The sequence below is a fragment of the Camellia sinensis genome, chromosome 1 (assembly GCF_055761805.1).
Source record: "Camellia sinensis isolate YWXY chromosome 1, ASM5576180v1, whole genome shotgun sequence".
NCBI lineage: Eukaryota > Viridiplantae > Streptophyta > Magnoliopsida > Ericales > Theaceae > Camellia > Camellia sinensis.
In genome coordinates this window covers 113,226,238-113,237,964 of record NC_138961.1, presented here as the reverse complement: position 1 = coordinate 113,237,964, position 11,727 = coordinate 113,226,238, and the positions used below count along the sequence as shown (strand labels likewise).

The 11,727-nt window shown below is 38.7% G+C and overlaps 2 protein-coding genes across 3 annotated transcripts; both read left to right on the top strand.

Annotated features, from left to right (window-relative positions):
• The first annotated feature begins 1,523 nt into the window (after window positions 1-1,523).
• Window positions 1,524-11,485, top strand: LOC114291853 (RNA-binding protein-like RNA recognition motif protein). Of its 2 annotated transcripts, XM_028235735.2 has the most exons (6): window positions 1,901-2,016; window positions 4,379-4,561; window positions 9,462-9,578; window positions 10,447-10,520; window positions 10,628-10,754; window positions 10,829-11,485. In XM_028235735.2, exons 3-6 carry the CDS (start codon window positions 9,576-9,578, stop codon window positions 11,093-11,095), a joined length of 471 nt encoding a protein of 156 aa, XP_028091536.2. In that variant the 5' UTR covers window positions 1,901-2,016; window positions 4,379-4,561; window positions 9,462-9,575; the 3' UTR covers window positions 11,096-11,485. The 2 variants fall into 2 exon arrangements, with proteins under 2 accessions (XP_028091535.2, XP_028091536.2); XM_028235734.2 differs by lacking the exon at window positions 4,379-4,561 and having other exon boundaries at window positions 1,524-2,016.
• On the top strand, window positions 5,146-5,975 carry LOC114291852 (uncharacterized). The gene is made up of 2 exons (XM_028235733.2): window positions 5,146-5,296; window positions 5,366-5,975. Exon 2 carries the CDS (start codon window positions 5,387-5,389, stop codon window positions 5,840-5,842), a length of 456 nt encoding a protein of 151 aa, XP_028091534.2. The 5' UTR covers window positions 5,146-5,296; window positions 5,366-5,386; the 3' UTR covers window positions 5,843-5,975.
• Window positions 11,486-11,727: the final 242 nt, after the last annotated feature.

Sequence of the window (11,727 nt, the reverse complement as noted above, 5' to 3'; positions counted from 1 at the left end):
AGAATTTGTCTAAAATTCCTGATTTAATTAAAATTTCATATAAATCCATACAAAGTTAGAACAATTGATACAAAAATTTTTGGATGAACCAGACATCATTTTTAACAACTTTGTAAAAGAAATCATCTCAAAATTGTGAGTATGAAATTATTTAAAAATTAGTACAAAATTCTGGCAGATTTAAGAATCATATGATCAAACTAAATAAAATCTTCAATTAGCTATCTAATGTCACAAACTGCATATGCAAGTCTAAACCCAATATTATATTATAATTTTAAGGCTACTAATATATAAATGACCTTCAAACATCTAATATATATATATATATATATATCATAAATTTACATACAACTACAAACAAAATTCTATCTAAAATTTTTAGTCATTTTAGCATATGAATATAATTTGAAAATTTGAACAAAAAAAAAAAAAAAGAATGAGAAAGTTAAAAGAGTTTTCTTACTTAGTTGGAATGAGGTAGTGAAATAGTAGGAAAAATTCTAGCACTGATTCTTATTCTTCTCTGCTTCTTCCTAACTTGTTTTCACCAAAGTTCTGAATTTCTTCTTCTTCTTTGCTATTTTTTTCTTTTTTTTAATTTTTTTTTAACACTCTCTCTCTCTCTCTCTCAACACTCGAGGTGGTGGGTTGATTAACCACCACCGGCCACCTGGCCCTCAAATTTTTTTTTTTTTTTGAATTAGATGATAAATTTATATTACTATGTATTTATGTGAGTTTCTTAAAATCATTTTAATTAAGGTTTTCAATTAAGGTATTTAGCAAGGGTAATTATTAAGTTGAATCTTTGTCAAAAATAAATATAAACGACAAATATTAAATACCCACAAAATTATTATTCTTAATAATATTTTTGTTTGTGATTTAAATTAGAATAATTTTTTCCTAATTTGCTTCATATTGATTTTATTAAATAATTTAGATAAGATTAAATTTATTATTCATATTACATAATGCATTTACAAGAATAATTAAATACAAATTTTCACATATTTACTTGTTCAATGATTTTGAGAATGAAACAAATGATTAATTTAATACTTGTGGAACCATCTCGATCATTTGAAAAAAATTATGAAAAAGGAAATGGAAATAAAAGAATCATTTAATCTATGCATAGCTTTTATGGACTAATTAACTTTAAATTTATGCTTCCACACATCTATGGCCCATATGTATACTCTATTTGCGTGAATCTTTATAAGTTGACTTTCGGTAATTTCGAATTACTGACTACCACGATATCATTCCATTAGGGATGAAATGTGATCATGATACAAGAACAAAACCTCTTGCCAATAAGAAAAATGCTTCCTACCCCCAGCTGGGGGTGACACCCAGTGAGGTGTCAGCTGGGGGTTGGTCCGGGAAAACAGTTTTTCTTTTTTTTTTTTTTTTTTTTGATTTCTGACCAGTGGGGGCGCGCCACGTCACTGGGGGCGCCACCCCCACTGGGTGTATGAAGCAAGATTGTATAATGTCAATTTGAGCCACCTAGTAGGTAGGGAGCACAAGAGAAGTCAATGAGAACATCTGGACTCTAACATTAAGGGGAATGATATAATTTTTAAAATCATAACATTTGGTATTTTAAATAAGAGTAATATTAGAGATTTTAAAATTTTTATTAAATTATCAAATATTTTACATAAGTGTAGGATTTATATTTCCATACCCATATGAGATATTTTATAAAAATTTTGATAGAATTTTTTGAATCTTTAGTATTTTTGTTAAAAAAATTTTATTGATAATTTATTCAAAAATTTATTATTTTAATTATTAATAATTTAAAATTTACTATTTATTTGTAATTATTTTTTAAAATTTATTTATTTTTAACGCAACCCCATTCCTAAACGACAACGTAACCGAGAAAACTTTTGTATATGTATATCCGTCGCTTGCGAGGGTTTGGATCGTCTTGAAGTTGGCTCTGCTAACTGCCAAGGTTCTGTGTCCTCGCTACGAGCTCAGAGTTAACAATCAACTGTAAGCTATAAAAACATCGCTAATCTTGTTTTGTTCTGCTAGGGTTTTGAGTTTTGTTCACAGTGTCGATGTCTGCTGCTTAATCTTCTGTGCGTTAGGGTTTCATTTTTGGCATTCTTTACTCTTAATCAAATTTCTATATTATTCGAGTATATGTTTCCCATCTTTTTCCTCTGTTTTTGCGTAGTATGTTAATTGTTAAGATCACATAACCACAGACATACAAAATTACAATTACACACACGCAACACTAGCTTACAGCTTCAAATTATGTCCATACATGTGTCTATTGTGGATTGTTAAGTAAAATGCCTCCTAACAAACCACCCAAATCAGAAAAATTTGTCATTACCAACTTCATTGTAAAGATTTATAGCACAAGTACTTAAATATAGCTGTGACAGTTGAGAAAGTTCGGAGGGTGAAGAGAGGAAAATAAATCACTGGGGAGAAACACATTGCAAGGGAATTGATTTGGCTTTGTGATATTTTGGAATTTGGTGATTACATTGAAACATACCCAATATGAAAGTTCAAGAATCAGATCATAAAATTTTTCTCAATCAGTTATCTCAGTGATATCTTGTTATGATGTATATATATATATTTTTCATTCTGTCGAAAATCGATTTTATGGCATAAACGCTTGTAACCTCCTCCTCTGTAATGTTTCCTCTGGTATTATATGACCTATACCACAATGATGTTGTCTATAGGTCAAACTATTTCGTGGATTAGATTTTAGGTAAAGTGCGAGTCCGACTAATTGGGTTATAATAATTCATGAAAGAGATTATCATATTCCCACAATTCAATTAGATAAGAAATCGCTTTCTTTTTTGTTTGACTAAGTGACTTGTAATGACCTTGAATTTATTTGTTTTTAAATTATTGCATAAATTAATTGAATGGTTTGATAAACCATGTGGTTAGTGATTGTTTTAATAATAAAAGGTCCTTTGTAGAATAGTTTATGCGGATAAGTGGTTTAGAAATACTCTTCTGATCCTGGGAAACGCTCATGATCCTCTTCTAATCACCTGAAAAGGAATAAACACTCCGGTCGAGGGTGCCGGAATTAGCACTCCGACGGACAAGTCAGTCTCAACGCTCAAGAATGCTTGTATTCTAAGTTTAGCACAACAATTCTCACATACCTCCTTTTGGCTGATGTTTCTTCTATTTATATCTTTTCTTCTTTGGGCCTCAGGATTAGATCCATTTCCCACCTCATATTCGGCACATTTTATAATAGACCGATCTTCACTCGGCCCCTTGCTTAATCGGTTATTTGGCCGAGTAGGGTTGGATTTGAGCTTTCGAGCCAATTGCCGAGTGCTTCGAATCTCGACTCTCCCAGATTTAACTCTCCGGAATCTCTACGACTCCCAATTCTCGGCTCCCACAATTGCCCCTCAAGCACTCCACTAACAACAGTTGGCTGGAGTGTTTGGCTTCGAACTTGAAGAGTCAGAGCCGAAATTCGGCGGTTGACCGTATTCCAACGCAAATGTCTGTACACACGCTTCTCAGTTATCATTTCAACTTCTTGCCTCTTCGTACACTTCTATTTATTGTGATTTAAAATTTCGACGTCTTTTCAAATGCATACAAGCTTTTAGACGCCCGTCGCTGGACTGCCTTCCAAACTACTTCTGCAACTTCCTACTCTTCTCTATCTCCTTCGCCTCTTGTAAGTTCTCTCCTTCTCTGCTTTGTTTTTTGGTTTAGCATTATCCTATTGGCGGGGGGAATGGCGAAACATTTAAAAGATCTCTCACCGGATCGAATTTATAGCTTCCGATGCCATTTTTCCATTCCTGATGACGTCCGTCTGTCACAAATGACAGACGGCACCCTTGATATGGAGAGGGTTGATAAAACCACGATCGTCTTCCCTCTTCTATCAATCGCAGAGGGTGGGGTCCGTTTCCCCCTTCACCCACTTCTTAGGGCCGTGCTTTGCCATTGGGGGTTAATCCCTTCCCAACCCAACATCAACTTCTTTAGGATCGTGATAGGGATTATCGCACTAAACCGCCGCCTTGGCCTTAACCTTTGCATTCTCGCTATTCGGCATTGCAACGCCTTGGCCAAGTCTTCTGGTCGGCACGGGCGTTATTTCCTTAAGGCCAAAGACACCGACCATCAACTAGTGACTATGCTTTCCAGCTCTGGGAAGCGAGTCGATGATGTTATGGTTGTCGTCCAAGGAAAATGGAAATTCGGCGAAGGCAAGGATTGCCTTGATCGTATTCCTAGATGGAGGGGCGAACCAGGTGGCCAAGTATCTTCTTTTATTTATTTACTTGTTATATTTACAAAACTTTATTTTCGGGACCTCATGGTTTTGTTTTTGCAGGAAATGATTTGAAGAAAGTCTTCACCTCGACCGATGACGCCGTCCTTTCGGAAATCAAGACTGCGCTCAAGTAATTCGGCCGACCGAGTCTTCAGAAGCAGGGGAGGGCAGCCCACGTTCTGCTCCGCTACGAGCCGACTTATACGATCTTTTCGGCGGCGGAAAACATCCCAATTCCGAAGGGTGAGGAGTTTCTTATCGCCTTTATCTTGACTGATTTTAGAAATTTGAGGCAAGTCGGTTGCGAGGGATCAGATTTGGAGTGACCGAAAGTAACTGAGGCCGCCGAGTCAGACCAATCTGAAACTGAGGTTGACGAGGCTTTGAAATTAGCATTTGAAGAAGCCGACCTCAATTCGGCTGATCCTCTGTCCACTTCGAGTCGAGAGGACCGTCCGCTTGACGATATTTTTCACGGTCTGGAGGACCTTCCCGGCGCGTTCCCAGAAGATATGGCTGGGTTGAGCCTCACTAAACTTGCCAAGAAGGCGAACGCGGAAAGGATGGCCGCGCAGCGAAGGGCGGAGGAGATTCGGGCTGCCGAATCTCAGTCCCAGTCCTCTTTACCTGTTATTGAGGGGACGGCAAAGAACGGAAGTACCGAGGTGGAACCTTTTGTGCAAGCAAGTGTAGAAGCTGAGCAAAGGGTGGAGAAGCGCCCCGCCGATGTCGAGACTGGCTCAAAAGAAGACCGTGCCGACAAACGACCTTGTTTGGAGGAGTCGGATGTGATTGTATCTTTTGTTATTCAGCCCAAGATAAAAAAATACGCCGATCTCCTCCGATGCTTCGGTAATCAAAGATCCAACGGTTGCACTCAACTTGGCGACGTCCGTTTCACTACCTGCTGACAAGGCGGCTTTTCGGGCAGAGCTTGATCTAGTTGCAATTGGGTTGGCCGCGCAATCGGCTCTTTTGGTATATATTTGGACTTTGTCTTTTCTCTTTACGCAAATATTATTTTGTTCTTAACTTCTTGTTTTGCAGGCTGTCGAAAGGATAGCCGACATGGGCCGTCGCTATCACGATGCCGTCGAGCTAATTGGCCGTTTACAAGCGAAGGTTGAGGGCCAAAGGAGTAGGGCGCAGACGGAGGGCGCCCGTGCTGAGGCCGAGATGGAGAGAGCCCGCAATGCTAAAGAATTGAGATCAGTTGCTGAGAAGAGGGCGGATGCGAGCAACGACACGCTTAAATTGGCCCAGGAGGCGATCTCTAAATTGGAGTCTGGGTTGGAAGAGATGAAGGCGGCGAAGGAAACAACCGACCTGAAGGCTTTCAGCGCATTCGATGTTGGGAAAAAATCTGTTTTTGATGAATATGTAGACGAAGTCCCCAAATTTGAGAATCGGGGATTTAAACACGGCTGTCTCAAAGCCCTTGCTGCTGCTGATGTGACATTGGCTACGCCAATTCCATACGAGCAAGTGGATGTTGAGCCGCTGGAGTCTGACTCCGAGGGCTAATTTGGGCGGCTCTTGTTTTTGTTTTAGGATTTGCATGTAATTTTCAGCTTTTTATAGCTTTTTGTTTAGTAATTTTCATATGTAAAATGGTTACAATTTGTGCCCAATTTACTTAATGAAAATTTATTTTGTACTTTGCTGTTACTAATGAACGGAATTGTTTGGTTGCTGTTTTGGATAAAACGTTTTGTATACTTGCCGACTAGATGATTAGGCTGTTTAAAAAGCCAAAAATTAGTACATGAAGTGGCTATGGCACATATCAATCGGCATGAGGCCAAGATGCTCGGCCGGTTAGATTAATAAATCTGCCCTTGCCCCAGCCAGTGCATGGACTTCAAGGCATTCTCCCATAATTGCCGTTTAGATAATTAGGCCGTTTTAACAAGCCAAAAATTAGTGCATGAAGTGGCTGTGGCACATATCAATCGGCATCCGTCATTTGGAGACTGCCAAAAACGTTAATGAAATTGCCTCGGGGTCGTTGCATACCTACGACTAAATGGGGTGAGCTCGCGCCAGTGGGTCCACTTATTCTTAATTAGACTCGATTTGAACTAGCTTGGGGCAAGGGCCAATGTCAAACAGATTGTTTTTCAACAGCAGAGGAGAGGGACGAACGGTGGCTGAGCTAAATACTGCGATGAATCGCAGCAGCGAGCCTACGCGTGCAGGAGGAAGGACCTCCAAGGAAAGCGAAAAACGTCAACCTTCAAGCCGTCGAAGCAGATCACCCCGAAGAGAGAAGCATCAATGGGGAAGCTCCCCGCGACCACGACCGAGGAATGAGTCAGATGCGACGCCATGACCATTGAGTTTTGCGGTGTTCGTGGGGAATAAACCGATGACTGAGGCAGATTCCATCGTCAATGATCCGAGTGTAGCGGTTGGGTTCGCTCGACAGATCTTTCCACCGGAAGTCCAACAATTGATGGTTGGATGACGAGATTTCGAAGTGTTTTGAGAAGGTATTCATGGGGCGGTGAAGGGGGCTGTACACCGCCTACGAAGTCGGATGTGTCTGCGCGCCGCGCGGCGAGAGATAGAAAAAATAGACGAACGGGTCCACAGTTCGGAGGCTTTTGCGGAGAAAGCCGAGGGCGAGCTTAGGGAGCTTAGGAAGGTTAAAGTCGCCAATCCGCATGCGGCGGGTCAATCTAACCCGATTGTGGACGAGAGGGTGACCCATATGACAAGCATGTTTGCCATAGAAAATGCGAGGGCCAAGGGTTATGAGCAGGGCTTCCATGTTGGTCGGAAGGTTGGGATCGACAAAACGAAAGAGACTTGGCTGAGGAGGTCCGCCGATGCGAGAATCGGGGTTTTAAGCATGGTTGGATCGCGGCTCTTCAGGCCGTGAAGGCTCTCTGAGCAAAGGGTGTCGATTCCAACTTATGTGGCCTGGATCATTGTGATCATTTGCCCTTTTCCGCCTTTAAAGTTGAAAAGAGCGATGATGAGGGCGACGCCGAATAAAAATATTCGTTGTAATGTTCAAACGCAGATCGCGTCTAGAATTATGTAATTATTGGTTGGTCAAAAAAAAAAATTTATTTTATTTCAATGTTTTGTTATAATTTTTGTTCGGCGCACACGTGCTTGCATGTGTTTTATTATATACATGTTTGAATAAACATATTTTAGACGAGTAAATGGACATTGATCGGCCTGATTTAATCGACATCATTGTGTTACGCACGGCCCGAAGGCTTAATCGGCCCAATGACGTCATTCGCCAATGGGGCTCCAAATCTGGAGACTTTAATCGGCCCAAAGACGTTATTCGCCGATGGGGCTCCGAATCCGAAGACTATTTGGCCAATCATGATATCCACGAAGGGTGCTCCGAATCCGGAGGCTTTAACGGCCCAAAGACGTCATTCGCCGATGGGGCTCCAAATCCGGAGACTTTATTTGGCCAATCGTGATATCCACAAAGGGCGCTTCGAATCCGGAGGCTTTAATCGGTCCAAAGATGTCATTCGCCGATGGGGCTTTGAATCCGGAGACTTTTATTTGGCCAATCGTGATATCCACGAAGGGCGTTCCGAATCCGAAGGCTTTAACGGCCCAAGGACGTCATTCGCCGATGGGGCTCCGAATTCGGAGGCTTTAATCGGCCCAAAGACGTCATTCGCCGATAGGGCTCCGATTAATTAAGTTGGAATGGATGCCTGGTTGGCAGTCTTATCATATTTAGATTTAATTATTTATTTGAGTTAATTGGTGGGGTTAATTAAATAAATCGAACTTAAGGGATTAGATAATTAAATTAGAAAATTTTTACATGGCATGATATTATGTACATACAGTATTATTGTACCCGCTTGTCTTTTAAAGTAATGCTATAAGATTATTTGGTGAGCGTGTGGGTTGCTCACCCCTTACCAGCAGGTGGATGTCTTCAGACATCTTGTTTTGTCACGTCATTGTCATAATGTGGTGATGAGTTGTAGTGTTCCTATTTGTTATGTTTGGTTTCGGGCCTTATTTGTTTTCTTTAACTGAATGTCTTTCTTTTGTAAAAAAGCAACGCCCTCATTATTATTGTAAACACATGGGGTGTTTTTGTTTCTAAGAAACATGTTATATTGATGCAATACACGAAGAGCAGGTTTATGGTCCCCACCTTTGGTATTATCATTTTCTTCTTCAATTATATGATCTTTTGAAATAAAGATTTTTTTTAGGGTATTTCCTCATGTGAACTTTAGAAAGGTAAAGAAAATTGTTCAGGAAAAAAGGATTTTTTTTTGGTAATTTAATAAATAAAAATGAGATTTCTTACAAAACCTCATGCTTAGGTTAATTAGTTTTTGCCTAATTAATCTTTGAAAATTGGGGTGTGATGACATGGTATTAGAGTTAGTCGGGTTTAAATACCTTGGCTTGTGGGAAGTAGTTTTGACGACCATTGGGTTTTACCTCGTGATTGCGAGAGATGTTTATATTCTATGTGATAACATGCTTATGTGTTAAATTGTTATATATTTTATGTGGGCATTAGGTTCAGTCTCGGAAATGTTGCATCAGTTCTAGGAATTTTCTTGGAAATGTGCTTGATGAACATGATTTTTAATAGGAGGTCTAAAGAGATTCCCAGAACGACTAACAATCTTCCTAGGAACAGCCCATTATATTATGTGAATTTATGCTGCGTGATGTGCATATTTTAGCCATCTACTTTGCCTTTTTCTTGTGGTTTGTTCAATGTATCCAAAAGATCTTGGTAGTGCTTTGGTTGCAGATGGTGAGAATAAAATTCATTTTTTGTTGGCAAGTGTTTTTTTATCAAGAAAGAGAGATGCAATTGTTACAAAACAAGGATATTTGTCTGCGTAGTTTATTTATTAAACCACCTGAGCTTGAGCTCCATTTTGAAGCTCGTTTAATGAATGATCCAAGCCTGAGCAGTCCTATGTTTACCTCATTTATGTTTGTGAACATTAATATCTAAAGCTTGTATTGTAATTTCCTAAATTGCTTTGCTCAGCTGAATTATGTTTGATTGTCAGCTTGTGATTTGGTTGAGAGAAGATGTTTATATGAATCATTTGAACTTAATTTTTTGTGGTTGAAGAAACAACACATGAACTGTCATAAAATTTATCTTATGCAGGTGCATTCAACCTCAATAACCTCGATACGCAATTGCCGAATATTTTCTGCACTCGTGCTTTGAGGACTTCAATCATCATCAGATTCCTTGTTATCAGATTCCTTTTCTAACATCATGGTATCTTCAATATCATTGTGCTTTAAGCATGTTTACATACATACATACATGCATGCATGCATACATAGACACTCACATCTCTCAACTTCTTTAACATTCTTTTTCCCTTCAAAACCTGCCATCAAATTGTTAGATTTTTCAGAGGATTTGTTTGTTCTGTTTTGGGTACTGATAAGGCGGCAGGTGTTCTGTTGGTGCAGTGCTTAGTTTTAACTTTGCATTATGCCTTTATCAGTTGCATACTAATATTGTTTATTTTGGTTCGTCTCTGGGATAACTCTTTAAGGGGAAATTCCATGTTGGAAATTCATGACTAGATTGTTCTGAACCATATTATGTAATTCAACATTTTTTCCATGTACATCTATAAAATAGAAACTTATTCATTAAGATTGTTAAATTTATAGTGTTGTTCAATAATGTTGTACTAGAGGGAGTCATGTGTGCTATGCATATTCATCATTTAATAGCATTTCTATTTCCAAGATTTAGTATTTGCTTTCTTTTGTTGGTTAGCTTTTCACGCATCGTAACTCCTCTCAAATTGCCAAGTGACAGCGTTCAAGAAGAGACATGCTTGTATCACACCAAAGCTGGTTTTCAATCAATGCAATAGAATAGATTTGTATCTATGCATGCCATATATAGTGTGTTTATTGAGTCTGAGCATTTAGAACCAAGGTTTATCCAATTTATCAGTGAGATCCCTCTAGGATAAAATTAAATTTAGGAATCAATGCGCATATCAATCTAGAAACAAACAATGATTTGGAATGTATGATTATTAGGTGTGACTGTCTGCTGTTGCATCTCACTTTTTATGTATCATGAGTGTTGCTAATTGGACTGTTGTAATCACTGGGTGCAGGACCCCAATAGTTTTGTTGATGAGAAGTGTGATTGCAGGCTCTATATTGGCAACCTTGATCTGAGGATTACAGAGTAAAAAAAAAATCTAATGAAATTTTTGCCTCCATTTTGTGCCTGGATATGTGGAAATTTGTAGTTTTCTACTCACTGCTTTATTTAAACTGCATTTGTTTTATCAGGGCTACTTTGATTAAGATGTTCTCTCCATTTGGAAAAATTGTAGCTGAGGACTTCTTGTGGCATACTCGTGGCCCAAAACGTGGAGAGCCACGTGGCTTTGCTTTTATTCAGTTCAGCACCAGAGAGGTAAGTTGTGCATTACTGTTATTTACTCCATCTCTTGCTAGTTCCTGATTTCCACTTTTAAAGTGAGCATGTAGGAAGCTGAACTGGCCAAGGAGAAGATGAATGGGAAATTGGTTTGTGGGCGTCCATTGGTTGTACGCCTTGCAAGCGAAAAATACTTGGTTGAAACAGCTAATAATTCTAGCAAAGTGATCGGTGAGGCAAGCAAGTCAAGTATCGCCGGAACTAGTTCAGGACAAGTGAGCCGAAGTGCGAAAATAGCTGCCATAAAAAACAAACTAAAGGCTATTGAGGAAGAGAGCCGTGGCTCGAAGAAGCAGAAGCAGGACGGTGGCACCTGAAACGAAGAAAATCTGTAAGATTTACATCTGTTGAATAGTCAAGAGTTGGGACTTTGACTAAACATGGTTCACCTGAATGTTCGAACTTTCAAAATATTGTAATGCTGAAAGTAGTAACAATACAGTGTACACTATAGAGGATCTATGTTCCTCCTCATGACTCACGTCTCCTTTATTGCCACTTCCTGAACACATTTATGCCATTAGATATTTTCTTTTTGTTGATTTTGTAACTAAACAATTATAATATTTTTAATTACGGTGCCTGTATTAAAAAATTTGGTCTTTACACTTTTAAGTTCAGTTTTGATTTGGTTATTCATATTTGTTATTTTGTATACGGGTGCATTTTAAAAAGTTGATGTGTTATAAAATTATTAATTTTAACATCCAATTTAAACGGAGCGATCAACTTAAAATTACAAAGTGTAGGAACTAAAAATTTAAAATTATAGAGATTAAAGTATATTCAAATCAAATTATAAATATGAAGTGTAATTAACCCTAATAATAGTAAGGCTCGCAAAAACAATTTTCGGACAAATATTGGATGACGTTGCAACATATTTGGAAGGGCTTGGGCATCGACAAATAGTACTACAGGGAGAGTATGAATCGGATGCATGAGCATG